The 22,106-nt window shown below is 46.3% G+C and overlaps 2 protein-coding genes across 3 annotated transcripts in view; both read left to right on the top strand.

Annotated features, from left to right (window-relative positions):
• The window catches only part of LAMB2 (laminin subunit beta 2), a 72,717-nt gene extending 53,226 nt beyond the window's left edge, over positions 1 to 19,491 (top strand). The window contains exons 21-33 of the mRNA XM_018576102.1: positions 3,265 to 3,489; positions 5,311 to 5,528; positions 6,484 to 6,580; positions 6,667 to 7,039; positions 8,481 to 8,665; positions 9,947 to 10,188; positions 10,707 to 10,910; positions 12,201 to 12,345; positions 13,678 to 13,885; positions 14,063 to 14,204; positions 16,852 to 17,028; positions 17,803 to 17,962; positions 19,355 to 19,491. Of these exons, the coding sequence (XP_018431604.1) occupies positions 3,265 to 3,489; positions 5,311 to 5,528; positions 6,484 to 6,580; positions 6,667 to 7,039; positions 8,481 to 8,665; positions 9,947 to 10,188; positions 10,707 to 10,910; positions 12,201 to 12,345; positions 13,678 to 13,885; positions 14,063 to 14,204; positions 16,852 to 17,028; positions 17,803 to 17,962; positions 19,355 to 19,491 (2,513 nt within the window). The remainder of the gene's footprint in view (positions 1 to 3,264; positions 3,490 to 5,310; positions 5,529 to 6,483; positions 6,581 to 6,666; positions 7,040 to 8,480; positions 8,666 to 9,946; positions 10,189 to 10,706; positions 10,911 to 12,200; positions 12,346 to 13,677; positions 13,886 to 14,062; positions 14,205 to 16,851; positions 17,029 to 17,802; positions 17,963 to 19,354) is intronic.
• Positions 19,492 to 21,691: 2,200 nt separating this feature from the next.
• USP19 (ubiquitin specific peptidase 19) overlaps positions 21,692 to 22,106 on the top strand; it is a 78,684-nt gene continuing 78,269 nt past the window's right edge. For both annotated transcript variants that reach the window (XM_018576104.1, XM_018576103.1), the window contains exon 1: positions 21,692 to 21,952. The gene's annotated coding sequence lies outside the window, so the exon portion shown is untranslated. The remainder of the gene's footprint in view (positions 21,953 to 22,106) is intronic.

Raw genomic sequence — 22,106 nt, 5'->3', positions numbered from 1 at the left:
ACACTGAGGTGGCACTCATTGACAGTGGTGGCACCTTTTTTGTGCATTGAGCACATTTTCATAAAAAGAGGGATCTGCCAGCCGATTCGTGCATTGGGTCAATGTTCATTTGTAGAGCTGTTTATAGAACCAAAGTCGTAGTATGAGTAGAGGTGGCAGCCATGTTGTGTGCCAGTGTGAAGGCTTTTGTGTGCTGAGTGGCACCACTCATTTTGGGCATGTTTTACAATTTCTTTTTCCAGGACTGGTAAAGAGGTCAGGAGGGGCCCGGCGTGAGTAAACGGCTTCTCGACCTTGCCACCTCCCTATGCATGGCTTTCCCCTCACTCCTGCCGTGTAGACACTGAACCATTCCCTCATAGGTAGCACATATCAGAGTCCTGTTAGCTTTCTATGGGTTTCTGAGGCTGGAGTTGCATTGTACTTAGTAAGCATTTCCAAGCATTCCAAAGGAACTAAGTAGAGATTTACTTAACATTTCCCACCAATGCTCATTGGTCAACAAGTGGAGGACTTTTCTGTTTTATGGCTGATTGGAGAAACCCTATAGGTCTCTAGAGTCCATATACATTTCCCCATGTTTTATCCGTTTAAGCTGCTCTTATAAACATTTTACAAGCCTGGTGATGACATCACAGGGGGGTTATAAAAGTTGTTTCTTGCTACAAGAACAAGGTAAAAAAAAGGAAATAATGCTGGGACGTGATTTAAAGGTGAAGAGGGAGTAGGGATACATTTGGGTCATGCCTATAAAAATCCTTTAATGACTTCAGGCCTCGAAGTAAGAAGCACAAAAGGAGCCACGCTTCATTCACTAAGCTACCGGAGAGCTGCTCAGCCTCATACTAATGTCACTAATGTCCCAGATTGTGTGACCTTCCCTCTACTCACCAGTCACAGCTTCAAGGACCAGTATATGGAGCTTCTTCCTACTAATGCCATTCACTGTGATGGTCACTATGTAGCAGTTCCCTTTTATGCACTGTCCTCATTTAACTAGCCATGAAGAGAGACATTGGCCTCTGCTGCTGATCTCCTGGAAATGCTGTCATGTCAAGCCCCTAGATACTGTCTGGGTTGTTGGCTAGACCATGTAAGTGAGGAAAAACCAGGCATTAGGTGTACCTGGTTTCTATGACCGGTTTCCCTTATCGGATGGTTGTAGCCTTACATCCACGGTACTTAAAGTGACATTAAACCCTCAGATTTTTTAACATAAAACAATACTGTAATGTGTGCCTTACTGTAATCCATGGTTGTTTCCCTTCTCTTTGCTGCTCTTCCTTTTAAATCCTCATGTCTTCTCATGCTGGGGGAGAACTTCCCTTTGCAGCTGACTGCCTCTTCTTGTAGTGCTGGCTCAGGTTGTGAACCTTCACACAGACACCATGTATCCATTCCAGAGACAAGGCAGTCTGCTGCAAAACAGAAGTTCTGCCCAGCATGAGAAGAGATAGAGATTTAAAAGGAAGAGCAGCAAAGAGAAGGGAAACAACCATGGATTACAGTAAGGCACAAATTACAGTATTGTTTTATGTTAAAAAATCTGAGGGTTTAATGTCACTTTAAGATTTTAGACTATTATGGCCTCTAAATGGCGGTGAGGAGCAAAAATGCCTCTGCTCCTCGGCTCCATCTAGTGGTCATAAAATTCAGACATTCGCAGAGCGAGTAGCTCTGCAATTGTTTTGTGCATACACCTATTACTGTAAGCTACACAGACAGAAGATGTCGGAGCTCATCCAGGACCAGCATTCAACCCCGCTTCCAATTGCTCTCCTGCTGGTCGGAAGCAATTAAAGTCAACAGGCTGCTGCCAAAATCCTGTGTGTAACAGGTCAATGTGTAATGAGGCAAGGTGAATACAATTGTGTACTGGCCCTACCCTGTCAGGCATGGCTACAGAAGGTTTCATGAGCACTCCCTAGCTCTGTTTTCATAGTGGATCAGAGGACCTAATGACCCAGTTCAGTCTGGTTGTGTGTGGCCAAGCTTCAGCAGAACAATATTGATGTTCCACAGCTACCTGAATTATATGCACATTCCACAAGTTGTACATGTTCCCATCACAGCTGACTGAACTCTGCACTCAGTTCCTAAGTTTTCCACATTTGCAGATCACAGCTGCCCGAACTTTATACACATCCCCCACTAGTCATATATTGCCTTATCACAGCCGGCTTCTTCACGGATCAGTCAGCTATTTGCAGATCACAGCTGCTTGGTTTGCCAACACACATTGAAAGTGTACGAATCACAGAGTTATCTTCTCCTTAGCAGCTATTGGACGCAAATGCTGCCCGATTAAACCAATGTGCAGGCAGACTCAGTGGACCATCAGAGGTACATATGTTAAGCTTTAAGCTATTATAGAAGGACTCGTGACAATATTGTGAGCTGATAGAAGTTTAGGTAATTTTTTGGGTCTTATCTGATGTTTCTTTTCTCCATTATAACCTTACTCAATTGTTTTTAGGTCGGTGCTGGGCTGTTGAGTCACCTAACGGCTTCTTACATCCTTATGGTTGATCTCATGCACTGTATGTACGTGTGGCTGTAGGCAACTTAGACTATGTTGTCTCTCTGTCACATAGCTGATGGAGGCCAAGCAATGCCAGGCTTCCCCTTGCACTCCCCTGTCCAGATCTGTTCCGGCAGGTCTTGGTGCTGGGGTCTCCAAGAGATGTAACCCAGTAGCTGACTCTTCCCACACCACTGAGTTATACCTTCTTTATTTTCGGGGTAGGTCTTATATTACAGAAATCCCTGAAGATAGCGCTAGGTCTTACTTTTGGTGGAAACACGGTATATGGTACAAGATTTGAATTACATTCCTACATTTCAATCTAAGCTGTTCATTGTAACAGAAGCAAGTCATCCCTTCATAGCCCCTTTCCAAGTGCAAATGACAAAACTCCTCCCCTGCTGTTTTATGATTGGCTGACAGGACACTGAGCTTCCTAAACAGCTAATCACAAGATGGTAGAAAATTCAGTCATCTGCAAAGTGGGAACAAGAGACGTTAGAGATAACTTGCTGCATCAAGAAAGGTTTATAGCTGGCGGAAGACAGTCAAAGCAGAAAATTGTATATTTACCTATTTTCCTTTCCTGACGCCAATACATGGCAGCATTCTGATGGGGCGGAGCTATACCCATCAGTATGCTGCCATGTTTGGCGTCAGGAAAGATTATTATGTATGGCTGTATGGCTCCAGTAATGTTTTTGTTGCGGCATTATCAATAATGACATTGTGATCCCCAGGACCGCGATGTGACGAGTGCGCTCCTGGATTCTACGGAAATCCCTTTCAGGCTGGAGGACGCTGCCTGCCCTGTCAGTGTAACCAGAATATCGACATGACCGACACTGGGTCCTGCGACCGCCGCACTGGCATGTGCGTCAAGTGCCTGTACAACACAGAAGGACGGTTTTGTGAGCAATGCCGCAATGGCTACTATGGCGATGCATCAAGACGCAACTGCCGGAGTAAGTGACGAAACTCGTTCAGTGTGTATAGAGATCTTACACCGTTCCTTTAGTGTGCATCTATAGCCATTGATTAGGGAAGGGTCAGAACGTCTGCCAGGTGTTTATTGCTGTCTCTGTCCACGCTAGGTAGATTTACCCTCTGTTAGTTCTGATGACTGTTGTCCCCGGCACAGGAAGTGATAGGAAATCCAAAATACAACAAGATGTGAGGATAAATCTTCCAATAGGGACACCTGTTCTGGTGACACCTGTCGAAGTGGGGATTTCCCTTTAAAGAAGACAAAATAGCAAAATAAAAAAGAATAACCCATTAGAAGATAAAACAAGGAACGGTTTTGGTGGCAATAGTCAGCATAAATCTAGAGATCTCCCCTTTTTTTAAATGCCTTTAGTCTGATGACCAGCATAATTCAATCCACTTCCTCTGAGACCAGGTCATCCTGAATCAACCCCCTAGTCTGTGACTGGACAGTGAAATGAGAAGCAGCACAGCTATGATCTCAGCTTGTTGTCACTCCGCTCTCTCCTCCTATCAGCAGGCTTCTTGTCAGCACATAAACTGATTGTCTCCTTGCACTGCTTTTGATGACCTGTAGTGGGTGTGAATGGAATTATAGGTCACCAGCACTCACAAGGACCAAAAAATATATCAAATGTGCTCGTGACTTGATCCAGCAGTCATATGCGTCATACAAAGCCAACTTTCAGGGCCCTGTGTGGACCCAAAACAGTTACTTTGTATAACGCATGTGACAGCTGAATAATTTCACGAACACGTTTGCCGTATGTTTCGGACTTTGTGAGTGATGGTGATCTTTACTGTCCTGTGACATCACTTTGAGCACTGCATGGTATTCAAGGTCCACATACGCCATATGGTGTGCAAGTGATATATCACAACACTATAGTGGGTGGGGCCTGCTGGGCCCCTACCTCAGTTCTGCTCTCTGCACAAACTATATTCAGCTCAGTGATGATGTCACCAGGGCTGGATTAACATAGGGGCTACTGGAGTGCAAGCTCCGGGCCCACCACTGAAAATAGGCCCGGCCGGCACGGATAGCCTTGGTATGCCCAATGGCAATCCGGGCTGGGTGGGCTGAACGCAATCAGACAGAGGCGCTGGCGGCTCTCTAATCAGACATATTAGGCAGCTGCTAGCTGGGGCCTCGCAGGGCCCCAGCGAGGAGCAATCGGCCTCCTTATTAAAGAACCGCCTCTGCTGCTTCCTGTCTGACCGACCGACAGTACCAGGCCCATAATGCTCTAAATCCAGCCCTTGTTGGTGGTATTCTGCATTGCTGTGTAATGTATTGCTGGGATTTGTAGTCTCTCTACAACCTGGAGTCAGTGGCAGATCTACCAGGCTCACAGCTGATGCCGGCCCTGGCACGCCACCACTGACTCCAAGCTGTAAAGAGACTACAAATCACAGCCCGGACAGGAGGAAGAGGGCCCTGGTGACCTTTCACATTTCCATAAAAAGGCCCACCGAAATCCTCAGCACCAGGCCTGTGATGCTTATAATCCGGCCCTGATGGCACAGACAGCAAAAGCCTACACTGGAGAAGATTCTTTATATTCACTCTTCAGGATCTCTACATACAGCATCAGTCTATTGTATAGTCCCTCATCTGAAGCATTTGCACTGATGAAGGATGAACCTTTTGAACCCCTGAAATGTGTTGGCTTTTCATATGAAGTTAAAGATTCTGGCTGATCTCAGCAGGAGCAGCTTTACAGATGTTCTATCATCCGTCATCCTTGTCCTCTTCATTGTATCTATCTGTAAGTCAAGCCCTTTGCTTTCTCTTCCAGAGTGTGTCTGCAACTTCCTGGGGACAGATCGGGGTCAGTGCACCTCCAGAGACGACTGCCTGTGCCACAAAACAAGCGGCCAGTGCCAGTGTCTGCCCAATGTCAAAGGACAGAGTTGTGACCGCTGCAGCCCCAACTTTTGGAACCTGGCAAGCGGAAAGGGATGCGTCGCCTGCAACTGTGACCCCCACAACTCCTTCAGCTTAAGCTGCAATGAGGTTAGTTCTTATTGGCCCCTTAAAACCCTCTACGTTACCTATGCCCTGTAGGTCATCCTGCTGCCCACCCTCAAGAAATGCAGAGAGACCTCTCGTAGCTGGGAAGGGAGGCCATGTGGTCACGTAAGCACTGAATAAAATTAAATAATGAAATATAGCAATGCCTTTTTTTTCTTTTTTTAAGTAAAATAATTATTATGCAATATGACATTAAAGGAGAACTATGAGGTTAGAGCTTTTCCCTATAGATCTCCTTACACACAAACTAGTGTCCTCCCGTCACCCTAGGCTCAATATACCGCAAGCTGTAGCTCGCGGTATACTGAGACTCCGATGTATACCGCGAGCTGCTGCTCGCGGTATACTGAGACGCTGCAGCTGAAGCGGATCCCAACAATTGTGCCGGGATCCGCCCAGCTGTGTGACTGACAGCTGGCTCTGCCTATCTAGAGGCAGAGCCAGCTGTACCCACCCCCTCCCTCGTCCGTTCCACCAGTCAGCGCTGGCGGATTGGAGCTGGGAGGGGGGAATCCAGCCCCTCCCCTGTCACGGCAGAGAGCCGTGACAGGATCGAGAAGTGAGCGAACGCCGGTATGTGTTCGCTCACCTCCCGATCTACTGAGCCGACCTGTGACAGTGACAGGTCGGCTAGAACTATGAGGTGAGTGAAAAGCGCTCACCTCGTAGTTCTCCTTTAAAAAAGACTTAAGACTTCACATATACTTTAAAGGGCCAGGATACCCAAATAATACTCAAGAACAATTATCTAAAACTTTAAAGATGGAGACGACATTCAAAACCCATTTCCAATGGACAGCTGACTTCCTGCTCAGATATTCCATACACGAATAGTGTTGACTGTCATTTTGATGCCTCAAATTTGTTTCTGGGGGAAAGAGCTCCCTTTTGTATTTTAAATTGTTGCTATCTGATGCTGATTTTTTTTTTTTTAAAGTTTACAGGGAGGTGTCAGTGCAGACCCGGATTCGGAGGTTCAATGTGTACGGAGTGCCAGGAAAATTACTGGGGGAACCCCGGCTCTCAGTGCAGGGGTGAGTGCCGGACACACTTTGAATCATTCTCATCCTTCTGCGTTCCTTCCGGTCATTGCACTAACTTTGTGATCACTTATTGGCAGCTTGTGACTGCGACCGCCGTGGCATTCAGTCTCCCCAATGTAACCGTGGCACCGGCCACTGCACGTGTCGCCCCGGAGTCTCGGGCGTTCGCTGCGATCAGTGTGCCCGCGGCTTCTCTGGACTGTTCCCTGACTGCCAGCCCTGCCACCAATGCTTTGGAGACTGGGACCGCATCGTCCAAGACTTGGCCAGCCGCACCCGAGGACTGGTACGCCGCGGCAAAGACATCCATCTGTCCGGCGTAGCTGGGGCCTACAGGAAAAACTTTAAGGACATAGAGGACAAACTAGCCAAGGCGCGAAAGATCGTCAACTCCCGAAATGCAACGGTGGAGTCGGTGACAAATCTGATGAAAATCATGGATGACCTAAGGTTAGTAGGAAAATACATTATGTAGCTAGACTGTGAGCAGTGTATTGGAGTTCTGCACCATGCAACCCAAAACTTAACACAAGGGGGGTTATTCACTAAAGAGCCAAAGGATCGAGCCGTAGCTTCGGCTCACTTCGGCTGCCTCTGCCATTCGGTTCAGTCGAACGGAAGAGCTGCTGTACGGTCTATTCCCAATAGCCCATACAGCAGCCGAAGGCAGCCGAGCCGAAGGCATATGCTTCGGCTCGACTGAGCCAAAGTGACAGCCGAAGCGTGGAGAAAGGTTGGCTAAATGACCTGGGGATGCTGATCTGTCATGAAACAATAACACCTGGGCTCCACCCAATTGTTATTCATTGGCCGGCACCTGCTAGAAGACCCTAGCAGGTGCCGGCCAATAGGAAACAGTTGGGTGGAGATAGCTGTCACTGCTAGCTCAGCCCAATTGTTTTTCTTTTGCCAGCATCTTTGCCGTCATTTTTTCTTATTATAATGTTTTTTTTTGTTTTTTCTTTAAACTATTAAAAACATGTTTTACATTTACATTTTCCTATTTTCTTAAATTTTTTTAATCATTTTTCAACTTTTTTTAACATTTTTTAAAATTAATTTCACTGTTTTTCTATTCTGTTCGATACCTCGGAGCAGAATAGCCTTACTGCCGCTCGGCCTCTATATGAATAGGGGCAAACGGCAGCGAGTGAGCTGCCGCCTGCCGGAGCTTCGGCTCAGCTGATCCAGATGTTGGATCGGCTGAGTCGAACCCCTTCGCACTTCGGCTCAGCCGAACATGCAGCGCATGTTCGGCTGACGGAAGGCAGCCAATGTATGGCTGAAATCAGCAGTACAAGCCAGAAGTGAATAGCCGAACTTTTTTCGGCTCACTTCACTGCGGCTGGGTTATTCACTCGGCTGCCTTCGCCAGCTTTGTGAATAACCCTCCAAGGAGTTTGCATGTTCTCCCTGTGCTTGTGTGGGTTTCCTCCCACACTCCAAAGACATGTTGGAAGGTTAATTGGCTCCTGTCTAAATCGGCCCTATATGTATGCATGTGAGATAGGGACCTTAGATTGTAAGCTCCTTGAGGGCGGGGACTGATGTGAACTTGCAGTAGGTAAAGCGCAACGTAAATTGTTTGCGTAATATATATACCTGTAATAATAAATCTTATGCCCAGCGTATAGCTGGACGAATGTCTTTTGCATGTCACTACTGCCACTAGAATAAATCCTGTATAATAATAATAATAGATGGCGCTGAGGTTCATAAGAATTTTCTATGCTCCCTGGCTCCATCTAGTGGCAATAGTGCCATGCAAATGGAGTTCCCCCAACTATACGATGGGCGGAATAATTCTGAATCAGCCCCTCTGTGTATGGAAAGTATTTGGTTGGTGATGTATCTTCTGTGTTTATTTACTTACACAATTAACTTTTAACAGGAATAGAATTAACGAGTCAACAGAGGCGCTGACCCAGCTGGAGACCCAGCTGACCAATGTGCAAGATGAAAACTTTGACGCTAATCACGATCTTGTTGAGCTGGAGAGGGAGGCGCGCAGCTTAAACATGACCGCTAAGGAAAGGGCACATCAGCTGGACGTTCTGAAGAACTCCAACTTTTTAGGTGAGGGCAGATGTTCAGCATGGGAAGTAACTCAGGTATAGAAATGTCAGGATAACCATTTAAAAGATGACACTTGGGTCTATTTATAAAACATTTGCACAGCTTATTCGTCCATTGAAGCTGCATGTAAATTTGTTCTGTGCAGGTTAACCGACTGTTGTGAGAATGGCACAAAAACAAATGTTCTTCATGTATTTTCTGTTCTTGTTGAATGTTCTTTAGTAGGTTCATTCATATAGAACAGATTGAATGGGGAAAATACCGCATTATGACCACTAGATGGAGCTGAGGATCAGAGGAAATCGATATGTGCTAGGAAGGAGATACAATGTTACAATTTAGGAGGCTGCTGAAGGGAACGAGTATATAAATGTAACCTCTAATGCTGCGGTGATATCAATGGTTACATTATATGCTTGTTCTCTCTTCTGTGTTCTCCTGATTTGTAACATTGAATCTCATTACTAATATGTATTTATTTTCTATGCTCCTCAGCTCCATCTTGTGGCCACAATGAGGTATTAAATGACAATACTTTCCAAACAGGAAAAAAAATATATGAAGAACATTGCTTTTTGGCATTATTTGCACAAAACAAATGTACACAGATATTTGCAGGGCTTGTGCGGTTGTGAGGTTACGTGGCTGTATGGTTATGAGGTTGTGCTGCTCTGTGGCTATGTGGCTGTGTGGTTGTGAGGTTGTATGGTTATGTGGCTGTGTGGTTGGGAGACTTTGTGATTGTGAGGTTCTGTGGCTGAATGGTTGAGGGGCTGCATGGTTATGTGGTTGTGTGGTTATGTGACTGTGTGGTTGTATGGCTGGGAGACTTTGTGATTGTGAGGTTCTGTGGCTGTATGCTTATGTGGCTGCGTAGTTATGAAGCTGTGTGGCGTTGAGGTTTTGTAGCTGTATGGTTGTGAGGTTGTGTGTATGTGAGGTTGTGAGGTTCTGTAGCTGTATGGCTGTGTCTATATGGTTGTGAGGCTGCATGGTTATGTGGTTGTGTGGTTTTGTGACTGTGTGGTTATGTGGCTGGGAGACTTTGTGATTGTGAGGTTGTGTGACTGCATGGTTATGTGGTTGTGTAGTTATGAAGCTGTGTGGTGGTGAGGTTCTGCAGCTGTGTGTCTGTGAGGTTGTGTAGCTGTATGGCTGTATGGTTGTGTGTCTGTGAGGTTGTGTGTCTGTGTGGCTCTCGGTGTGAGATGTACTAAACCCGGCTCATCACACTAGTCCTTTGTAACTCCCTTTACAATTCCTGGCTGTTTCTTGGCACAGGGGCCTATGACAGCATCCTCCGTTCCTACTCCCAGTCAAGACAGGCTGAGCAGCTGGCCAACGTGTCAGCGATCAACGTCCCCAGCCCTGTTAGCGACTCGGCCAAAACTCGTCACAAAACGGAGCAGCTGATAGCGAGAAACCTGGCTGAGTTTAACCGGAAGAACGCAGCTAACCGCCGGGCGCTCGGTGATGTGACCGCTAAAGTGAACACACTCGACCTGAGGAATGTCAATGAAAAGGTTTGTTTTCACAATGCATGGCAATCAGAGGTTTGTAGTGTTAACGTTTTTAAGTCTTAGAGATTTATTTAAAGTTGTTTTTGTTTTAATATTAAAGGGTTAAATATGAAAGAATATAAATATTTAATATTAAAGAATATAAATGTCAAGTATTGCAGCTTACCAGACCTTAGAGGTAGTGTCTGCATTCGTTTTCTTTTTTCAGGCTAAGAGCATTTAAACATTCCTGTTGATCCTGTTAGAATTTCAGTGTCCATGTATCTTCCCGTGTACTGAACTGAAATCTCATACAATGTTAGAGCTCAGCTTTCCTAGTTATCTTCTCTGAACTACAAAACAAGGAGTAGACAGAAGAGGATGTCTGTGACTTTATTAATCTTTTGGCGGGTATAACGGTTCCGGCATCTTTGCATTTAGCTTCCAGCTGGAGTTACCCTTTAACAGTTGGAAATATTTGTTGAACAATAACAGTTATAGGATGAAACTGCATCAAACTCAACAGCAATTCTATTGCACAGGTTTGTGGGGCCTCCGGAGACGCTTCCTGCTCAGAGAGCCCCTGCGGGGTTGCCGGATGCCGAGATGATGAAGGAAAGAGGCTCTGCGGGGGTCTGAACTGCAATGGTGCTGTTGCAACCGCTGACAACGCTTTGGACCGCGCCAAGCATGCTGAAGAAGAACTGCAGAGAGCCTTGGGAGAAGTGGATGTCTTACTGCAAAAGGTACAAAACCATGCGCTCTGGCTCATGATTAGAATGGCACACTGGCACAATGTACACAGCCAGAGAAATGAGGTCCCCTTTGGCCTCATTGAGGACATCAGCAGTGTATCACATGTCCCAGGAGGCTCTCCCTGCACCCTTGCATCTGGCACATGCGCTGTAGGTGGCCGGCTCTAGGTGGTCAGGAACTCGCTGCTGGATCCTGAATCCAAGATGGCGGTATGGGACCTAACCAACCTGCAAAGTGTTTGGGTTCTAGGGAGAGAATGCTGGACTTCTTGGCCTAGTAAATATGTGTTTTTTCAGCAGCTTTGTAATGGGCTCTTCCCTTATGGGCCCTTGCCCCTGCAACTTTTCTCAGAGGCATTTGGCATATTGCACTGACGGTCAGTGACTTTACTCTGCAGAGTATAACTGCATTTGGCCTAATGGCAGCCATATTGCTTCCTGTCTGTGGTAGCAGACTCTGTTGATTAATCCAACCATGAAACACCAACAGAACCAGTCTCTTTGCATCTGACGCTTATGCAGTAGGTTGCTGTCTGAGGGTAATCAGGAAGTCACAGCTGGCTCCCGAATCCAACATGGCGGTATGGGACCCTAACAAGCTGCACGAGCTTCCTAGTAAGTATGTGGTTTCATTTTTTAAGTCAGCAGCTACAGCATTTGTTGACTTTTTTCAAACCCGGGTGAAGTTCCTCTGCAATGGGCTCATCTCCTATAGACCTTTTCCCCTGCAACTTTTCTCAGGCATTTGGCATATTGCACTGACGGTGAGTGACTTTACTCTGCAGAGTATAACTGCAGTTGGCCTAATGGCTGCCATTTTGCTTCCTGTCTGTACTAGCAGACTCCGTTGATTAATCCAGTCATGAAAAACCAGTCAGCCAAAAACCAACAGAACCAGTCTCCTTGCATCTGGCACATTTGCAGTAGGTGGCCAGCAATGGGTGATCAAGAACTCACAGCTGGCTCCGGAATCCAAGATAGACGTATGGGACCCTAATGAGCTCCTGACCTGATGGCTGCCATTTTGCTTCCTGTCCATACTAGCTCCTTTGATTAATTCAATCATGAATGGGCACAAACCAAACCTTTTGCTGTATTTATACAGTGGACAATCTAGTCTCAAAGTCCAGAAGTGGTCACATGTAATCATGTACACCCAAATGTCCTTTAAAAAAATACATAATACCTTTCTGCTCACTGAGGACCTGCCTGTGATTTCATCTAAAAAGTTTATTTGTCCCTGTATGTCTTCTCTAATGTTCTCCTGTCTTGATGACTCAGGTGGCAGAGGCGAAGGCAAAGGCAGACAAAGCTAAGCAGAGGGCCCAGGCCACTCTTGATCGTGCCAGTGAGACGAAAGGCAGAGTGGAGCGCTCTAATAAAGAACTGCAGCAGCTCATCCAGCAAATTAAAGACTTTCTGAACCGTAAGTGACTTAGATATACAAATGATCATCTAAATAATGTTGGGGCCACATATCTAGGGTGACCAAACTCTGTGGGCTCTCACCTAGCCATAGCTAGAAGCTCTGTTGATGAGTAAAATGGCAATGCACATAGGAAACTAAGTCCCTCTTCAGCCTTATTGATGACATCAACAGCATGATGCAGCTCGATGCCGAATCCAAAATCTAAAGACATGCAGGGGATGCCATATTCTATGCAACAAGCCTCCTGTAATTTGACAGCAGGCTCTGTGCAGACTCCTTGGAGAAGCAGTGAGCCAATCACAGGTTTGAATAAATCCTGTCAATAAGGTGAATAAACATTAACAATGCCCAAGTTGTAAGGTAGAGTAACATAGAAAGGTAATTCTTAAAAACATCAAAGCGTATCTAAACCCAAGAACAACAATATAATATATTGCAGCTTACCCGTCCTTAGATGTGGTGGCTGCATTAGTTATTACTAAAGCTTTTCTTCTTTTATAGCTTTTCCCACCTGGATAGCCTGCCAGTATCTATGGAGGAGCAGTGCTGTCTCCCTAAGACAGGAAGTGTGTTAGGACTACAGAATACCCCCCCCTTTCCTGATCTCCATGACATTGGGGAGGAGACCACATAGCAATGTATTCAATAGCATTTAGGCAGGGAGCACAGAAAGCTCACAAGATTTCTGCCAGGGTTTGTAAATAGTCTGGGTCTTGACTTTCTCTGACTTGATGGCTAAATGCAGATCCAAGAGCGCCGTCTACTGGTCTCTGAGGCACTCTCATTGGGCACTGGAATTGCAGCTGGCAGGGCTGAGCCAGAGGAAGATAGGCCCCAATAACAAAGTGATACTAAATGTAATTTACATATGAATGGGCTGCACTATTTACATATGAATAAGCTACAACATATTCGCTAGAGTGTTCCGGTTTCGCTTGAAGAAAAGTTGGTAACCCTAATCAGAGAGGGGCAGAGAATATTTTTTAGGTGGGTAATACAGGTAACAGCAGCTGTTTTTGTGGCGTCTGGTCTTAGGCAGATGTAAGTAGATGGCGAGACCCTCCGCACTCCTCACAGCAGTCCCGGCCTTAGGTTGCTAAGGAACCTTGAGGAAGGAACCCTGCGCGGCCCCGAAACGTCGGTTTATTTGGATGTCTGTGATGCTTTCTGTCCAATAAAAGGGACATATTTATCTTTACTACTGAGTGCTGGTGATTTCCTGACTTTCCTGGTCTTAGGCAGACTTAACTTTAAAATCATGCACAATGTAAGTCGCTTGGGCTACAGAACGCTACTTCATTATCACATGTCTTTGTATTGTGTGAAAAGAGGAAGGAGCGGACCCGGACAGCATTGAGAAAGTGGCGAGCGGAGTCCTGGATCTCTCCATTCCCGCTACTCCACAGCAGATCCAGCGTCTTGCAGAAGAAATCAAAGATCGGGTGAACGCCCTGTCCGACGTTGACTCCATTTTGGACCACACGGCCACTGATGTTCGTAGGGCTGAACAGCTGCTAAACGAGGCCAAGCGAGCCAAGTAAGTATGGACTTGGCTTGGTCATGCAATGTGAAGCCGAACATACACATTACAGTGTCAATGTAGAATATCTGTAGATTATCCTTTAAATTTGCCAACGGAGATGCAGTATGAAGGCCTCCCCTAAACATTTAGTTCAATTTCCATCCAATCAGGAAGACTCATTATATTTTCTAGGATCCGGGCTGAGAATGTGAAGAGTACAGCGGAGTCTGTGAAGAAAGCTTTGGAAGATGCCAAGAAAGCTCAAAGTGCTGCCGAGGGGGCCATCCAAAGCGCCACCGATGACATTATAGACACAGAGACAAAGCTGACAGCGGTAAGCCTCCCGTCTGTATGAAGGTTTCTACAAAGAATTTATTTCGATTGAATAAGTTACCCGAGAATATAGATTTATATCTCCAACGCCGGCCATAGACATGAAAATCTGATCATGTGTTCTTAAAGTGATCCTACTATCTACCGCATGTACAAAAAGCCAGCAGTGTAAAAGAAGGTCATTACAGTGACATTAAACCCTCAGATTTTTTAACATAAAACAATACTGTAATGTGCGCCTTACTGTAATCCATGGTTGTTTCCCTTCTCTTTGCTGCTCTTCCTTTTTAAATGTGTATCTGTTCTCATGCTGGGCAGAACTTCTGTTTTGCAGCAGACTGCCTTGTCTCTGGAATGGATACATGGTGTCTGTGTGAAGGTTCACAACCTGAGCCAGCACTACAGGAAGAGGCACTCAGCTGCAAAGGGAAGTTCTCCCCCAGCATGAGAAGACATGAGGATTTAAAAGGAAGAGCAGCAAAGAGTAGAGAAACTACCATGGATTACAGCAAGGCACACATTACAGTATTAGTTTATGTTAAAAAATCTGAGGGTTTAATGTCACTTTAATACTGGATATGTAAGCTGTGGAAAAATTTGGTTTGGATATTTCAGGATTCGGATCCAAAATTCAATTCGGTTTGGGTTTCGGACGAAATAAGAATTGTCGTTAGTTTCGGATGTGTTTACGAATATTTGTTGCGAATACCACAAAAAACCATATACAGATATTATTACTAAAGCTGAAGCTCCCAGACCCGAATACCATTCGGGAGCTTCAGAAAGCAATACGAGTCTGGGAACTATATTAAAGCTGAGGCTTTCAGACCCAAATGGCATTCGAGAGCTTTCGAATGCTATTCGTACTCTGGTCTTCATTCGGGTCTTAGAGCATCAGTTTAAGTATTATATAGGGATGCACCGATACTAGTATTGGTATCGGTGCCGATGCCGAGTATTCGAGCGAGTACGAGTACTCGCCCAAATGCTCCGATGCCTAGCCCGATACTTCCGGTATTAGGAAGCCAGCTCCATGCTCTCTCGTCCAATCAGTAATGCAATGACTTGCTGCCCGGCTTTGTGATTGGCCGGGAAACCGGCCTTCATGAAGTGCATGGATCCGACTTCCCGGCCATTCAGGAAGCCGGGCTCCGCGTCATTACAAGGCGCCCGGCTTCTTGATTGGCCAGAAAGCCAGCTCCATGCTCTCTCGTCATCTAGTGACTAGAAGCATGGGGATGGCTTCCATGCTAATCGAGAAGCAGGGTGGCGAGTCTTTACACGCCGCCCGGCTTCCCGGGTAATCAGGAAGCCAAGTGGCGAGTCATTACACGCCACCTGGCTTCCTGAATGGGACTTCCAATATCAGTATTCGGTATCGGCGGGTACCGACATTTTTTTTATCGGTACTCGATAACGAAATACCGGCATCGGTGCATCCCTAGTATTATATATATATATAAATTCAGATTCAGACCCATTTGGATGCATTCAACCGAAAAACACATCTGATTGGCCAGAAAAGTCACATGTTCGATTCAATTTAGTTTCTGAACATAATTCGGACGGGATCTTAAATTCAGAAACAGAGATTCGGACACATTTGGATGCATTGGGATTTGGATGTGTCCGAATGTCTGAATTTTGGAAAATCCGTACGAATTTTGATTCGGAACTAAACGAATCGCACATGTCTAATTAATACTTGCCTCTCTGATGGTCCATGTCTGGAAAACTTGCCACTATACTTCTGCTGAAGGTATTTGACCCTTCCAGGTGGGTTACAGATTCTCCCCCACCACAGACAGTGGTGCTTTCCACCTGCTCATACGCCCTCTAGTAGTGTATGAACTGGTGGAAGGACCCATTGCCTGCAGCTGGCGGAGCAGGTTTTTATACATGACTATAGGGCAATGAAGTGGTGTTGTTTCATGACTTGGGCCAACGGGAAGGGCTGGCATTTTAAATAAGTGACCCAATGCTGATGGGGTCACCTTAATTTTGATTCAATGTTCCAATGTAAAGTGATTCACTGTTTTCAATCAACCAATGGGCAGTTGAGTTGATAAAAACCCTGTTCATGGTAGGCTGTCATTTAATCCTTATCAACCATCATAAGCTGGTTTGATATCTCTTGAAAATTGTTACATATTTGCCCAGCATAACAATGGCCCTTTGAAGATGGAAAGAATCAGATGGTTTGCATCATTTCAGTCAATCAAAGGAACGGTTATCTGTGTAATATCCAGTCAAACAAACCATTCTACCAAAAATAAACAGGTGAACCCTTTCTATTCTATGATTTGTACTCTCCTTGCTCATAAAACTAGTGGGCTCACTGAATTAAACAAGGAGCAAAGTGAAGTAACCCCAACAACCAATCAGAAGTCATGTTCCTCATACGGTAACAGTTAAACTGAATTCTGACTGGACGCAATAACCTCATCTTTGTTCTTTGGTGGCTGTCCTTGTATATTCTTTTTAATTATAGATTTTAAGCCCTCAGGGGCAGGGCCCACCTTACCATCTTGTCTTGAATTGTATTGTAATTATAATGTCTTCCTTATATTGTAAAGCGCTGCGCAAACTGTTGGCGCTATATAAATCCTGTATAATAATTGGATGGATCGTCTGTGTGGTCACTTTAGATCCAATTAGACACCTCAAGCGCTGAGAATCGCCTGAACGAGGCTATGGATCGCGTGAATGATCTGGATAAGCAAATCGATGCCCTGAAAGTCAAGCGGGCAGGGAACAGCTTGGCAGCAACTCGAGCAGAGGAGACAGCTAATGCGGCACTTGATAAGGCCAACGAGGCAAAGAAGGTAGGATGTGCTACTGCATGGAAGCCATGGAAATACTCCATTGACCGATCATGTTGGATTTGGTAGACTTCTTGTCAACTATCTACATTTTGAAAGAGCCACTCCCTACAAACTTGATATTAAAGGAGAACTATGAGGCGAGTGCTTTTCACTCACCTCATAGTTCTAGCCGACCTGTGACAATGAGACTGTCACAGGTCGGCTCAGTAGATCGGGAGGTGAACGAACACATACCAGCGTTTGCTCACCTCTCGATCCTGTCACAGCCCTCTGCCGTGACAGGGGAGGGGCTGGATTCCCCCCCCCCCCTGTCAGATCCGCCAGCGCTGACTGGCGGAACGGACGGGGCGGGTACAGCTGGCTCTGCCTCTAGATAGGCAGAGCCAGCTGTCAGTCACGCAGCTGGGCGGATCCAGACATAATTGTCGGGATCTGCTTCAACTGCGGCGTCTCAGTATACCGTGAGCTGTAGCTCCCGTTATACTGAGCTCAGGATGACGGGAGGACGCTAGTTTGTGTCCTCCCGTTACCGTAAAGAGAACTATGGGGAAAAGCCCTAACCCCATAGTTCTCCTTTAAGTTATACACAAGGATGTGCATGCGTCAGGTTTCATAGATCCCAACTGTTGAGCTCTCCATGTCATGGTCCCTGATGGTGTCCCTGTCTGCCTTGGAGCTTCAGGTGTTCCTCCTACAATTAAGTGTTTCCACTCTACTGTTGCATCATTTTCTCGGCGATCTTATGCATTTACTAAGCCTTTGTGTTTCTTTAAGGTGCTGGACGGGCAGCTTGGAGATAAATATAAAATGGTAAAGAACTTTGTCGAACACAAAGCCAAAAACATAAAGGATGCCAAGAATAAAGCAGACCAGCTAAGGGATGAAGCAAAGCAGCTTCTAGGCAACGCTCAGGATAAGCTGAAGAAGCTGCAAGGTACGTTTAATTCACCTGCTTCTGTCCTGGGTTTAATAATGGAGAGGGAGTTCCATCTACAGCTTCCTGGGTGCACCAGAACCCCAAGCTGTCAATACAGATTTAGCCTGCAGCACCTCCTGCTGGTAAAACGTGGCACTGCACCACATTTGTGAGTTTGTTATATAAAAAGGGCAGTAGAGACTTCTTAAAGCGGAACTGTACACTTCCCTTAATGGCAACAAAGGCACCTTTATCTTCCTGATTGGCCGAGAAGCCAGCTCCCTGGTGACGAGGGAGCATGGAGCAGGCTTCCCGGCCAATCAGGAAGCCGGGCGACATGTAATGACTCGCCACCCAGCTTCCTGATACCGCCACCCAGCTTCCTGATAAGTTCTCTTATTTTAGGATAGTGGGTGTAGCCAATTGGCAATTACTTAAAGAGACTCTGTCATGGTAAGCAGTGGCGTAACAATCGCCATAGCAGCCCAGGCGACTGCTATGGGGCCTGGGGCACAGGGGGGCCCGGCCAGGACATCCCCCTGATGCCGGGCGGGCTGACTGGGTCGCTATGGCATCTCAGGCTGCTGGCTGTCACTGGCAGGTGTGAGGAGGAACTTGTCGCTGTTAGATCACTGACAAACTGTAAGGGATCTGTGCAGTGGCGCGTGGAGGAGGAGGCTGGGCCCGGCGTCAGCAGCAGAGGAGGAGGCGGGGCCCGGTGATGGAAAAGGAGGCGGGGCCCGATGACGGAAGAAGAGGTGGGGCCCGGTGATGGAAGAGGAGGTGGGGCCCGGTGATGGAAGAGGAGGTGGGGCCCGGCGACGGAGGAGGGGGCGGGCAGTGGATCGGGGGGTAAGAGGGTTTGACCAACCCACCTGAGACCCTGCAGAGCCCACCATAGAGAGTCTATGTCGGGCATTCCAGGGTCACTCTCAGGTTGGTTGTGTGGGATCTCAGGTGGGCTCTGCAAAGGCATAACTATAAATCACAGGGCCCCATACAAAATTTTGCTATGGGGCCCTGTGATTTCTAGTTACGCCCTTGATGGTAAGAAAAAAAAAATCCAAAACTGCTGCTAGTAGAAGGTTCAGGCACATAGATAGACCTGATGGTGCTAAAGCTTGCCTGCCCCTTCCTTACCATTTTAAACAGTTGCCCCTGGAATAGGTGTCCCCATTGGGGAATCTCCACTTACCTCTTGTCCTGGGGACAGCTCTAAAAACTTTGGATTTAATTTTCGGTCAATCTCTCCAATAAAAACTAGATAGAGGATCTAACTCTTCCCAATGCTATCCAAAACGTAAACCAATTCCTAGAGGTGCACTTTAGTAACTCAGTCCCACAGTCTATGACAAACATGTTTTTTGAATACCGGGGCTAACCTTCTCCTAAATGTGATTCTTCTTCCAGAACTGGAGGTCGCCTATGAGAAAAATGAGATTATTCTTCAAGATAAAGCAAAGCAGCTGGAAGGCCTGGAAGAGAAAATGAAAGACATCCTCAATGCCATCAACCAACAAATCCAGATTTACAACACGTGCCAGTGAAGAAGCTAGTCCTTGTTTTTTTTAAATAAGGATGTGAAGGACGCTGAGCGAATCAGCCAAACACCTCCTCCCTGAGTGCCATGTTACAGTATTAATGTGATGAATACGCTTTTAATAAACCACATTTCGATAAAATCCCAGTGACTGTTCCTTTCATGGGCTCCAAGATTAAATGATAATATCTGTATATAGACTGCGACAACGGAACCGATAAAATCTCTGAATATAACTTTCAGCTCGTTTCCTATTCCTTGTGTATGAAATCCGCACAGTACTACTTCTCTTGTCCTGTATGCCGGGTGTCATTCTCAGTATCTGTTCTTATCCTATATGTATGGACTCCGCACAGTACTACTTCTCTTGTCCTGTATGCCGGGTGTCATTCTCAGTATCTGTTCTTATTCTGTATGTATGGACTCTGCACAGTACCACTTCTCTTGTCCTGTATGCCGGGTGTCATTCTCAGTATCTGTTCTTATTCTGTATGTATGGACCTTGCACAGTAACACTTCTTGTTCTCCATGCCGTGTGTAATTTCTATATGTATGAATGCTTCACAGTAGCACGTAACTTGTCCTGTATGCTGGGTGTCATTCTCAGTATATGTTCATATGCTGTATGTATGGACTCTGCACAGTACCTCTTCTGTTTTGTTAGTCGCGAACCCCCTATAGCAATAAAGTTAAATTAAAAAAAAAAAATGTACAAACAAATGCATGTTGGATGTGAAAGCGACACTTGCGCCACACAAGTTACATATCACCGCAAGTGAGAGGAATCATTCTAGGACCATCACTCACTGTTAACGCTAAAGGCTTTTAAAATGTCACATTTGGGCAACTTTGGGTACCATAATTTTCGCACAATTTTAAGGCTTGTTTGGCATTTATTTATCCGAAATGCCTGCGCATTGGGGGTGCTATTAAGAATGAACGGCACCGCAGCGACCCAACACGCAGGTTTACACAGTGTAAAGGTGTGAACATAGACTAACAGGTACTATATTTATGCAGCCACACCCAGCGTCGGGGTTGAGGGTCGGGCAAAAAGTGCAAGGGGGAGGGGACAGGCACATTACACACACCCTGTGTACCACAAGCTTCTTTTAAGGATCGCGGACCTGTTAAAAAGAAAAAAAGGCACTGCATTAACCCTAGGGTTGCCACCTGTCCCGGATTCAACTGGACAGTCCGGGTTTTGAGTCCTGTCTGTTCTGCATCTGGTTTTCAGCTGGCCTGGAACCCGGAAACAGCACATACAGGACTCAAAACCCGGACTGTCCAGGTGAATCCAGGACAGGTGGCAACCCTTATTAACCCCTACAAGGTATGTCAAGGAAAGCAAAGGGCTGTATCACTTCACATGCTATGTTGCTATGTCCAAGTCTCCTACAAGCATCTCTTTGGAGGCTGGGAGGAAACCTACACAAGCACAGGAAGAACATGCAAACTCCATGCAGATAGTTCAAATCCCGGCAAGAATACTAAGGACCTCAGTGCTATAAGGTAAGAGCACTGACCACCAAGCCACCCGCTTTCAGCTCTGTTTGCATTATGCTGTAGGTGAAATTGATGATTCCGCTGAAAAAAACTCTCCCATGACCTACGTCCTAGAGATCATACTAGTTACTAGGATGAACTTTTGCTCACTTTGCAGTGATTTTCTCTCACTTTCTGTTGTGTCTATAGGGCAGGAAGTGAAGGGAAGTCTGCCTAATTGTGCACAGATGGCACATAAAATAAATTGATACATTATTGTAACTATTCCCATCACTATCCAATGGGCCAATGGGATGGCATCACGGTCTACATAATGGAGGCAGAAAAGAATCTGTCAAAAACTTCCCAATGAGGAAGCACTTGTTGTCCTCTGTAATAATAGAGTTGGAGGTATCAAAACCGGAGCAGACAAAATCTGGAGCAGTTCCCATGGCAACCAATTAGCTTTACTGTTCCATTTTCAAAGCTTAAATGTACAAACTGAAAAGAGACGCTGATTGGTTTGTACGAGCAACTGCTCCAGATTTTGTGTGCTCCAGTTTTGATTCCAAAATAAACGCCGGTGAAAAGCAGAGATCAATTTGTTTTGTTTAAAATGTGTCTCCAAACAGGGCGCCATTTTCTTGAAGACCATCTAACGCCGAGCTGAGGTGACGTAAGGCCCTCACGTGACCAGGAGACGGAGTCCTGTGTTCTCTCCACCCGCGTCACGTGACCCCCAGGAGCCCCCGGTCACGTGCTCTGCGACTGAAGGCTTCAGGAAGTGCGTCCAGGGGAGGGCTGTGGATGTTCGCAGGGCCCCGGTGGGGGGGGGCTCGGGACCCGAGCAGAGAGAGAGGCGGCCTGTGCGAGGCTTCTGCAGCACCAGAGGAAAGGCAGGGATCGGCCTCCGAAGCGGCGGGGGCTGGGCCCGGGCTTGTCTCCAACGGAGGCCTCTTGTCAGTAGCTGAAGGCCTGTGAGGGTGAGTCAGCGGGGTGACGCCGAATCCGGAATCCCCGGGTCCCCGTCTTTGTGTGAGAGTGGACTTCATGTGTCCCGGAGTGCGGAGGGGGAGGTAGCGGGGATGCCTGGACTGAGTGGGGGCGGCGCTATGGCAACCCTGTGTGTTTGGGGGA

The sequence above is a fragment of the Nanorana parkeri genome, unplaced genomic scaffold, assembly GCF_000935625.1.
Source record: "Nanorana parkeri isolate BGI_ZX_2015 unplaced genomic scaffold, ASM93562v1 scaffold56, whole genome shotgun sequence".
Taxonomy (NCBI): domain Eukaryota; kingdom Metazoa; phylum Chordata; class Amphibia; order Anura; family Dicroglossidae; genus Nanorana; species Nanorana parkeri.
The sequence above is the reverse complement of the archived record's forward strand: the minus strand, read 5'-3'. Positions and strand labels throughout refer to the sequence as shown.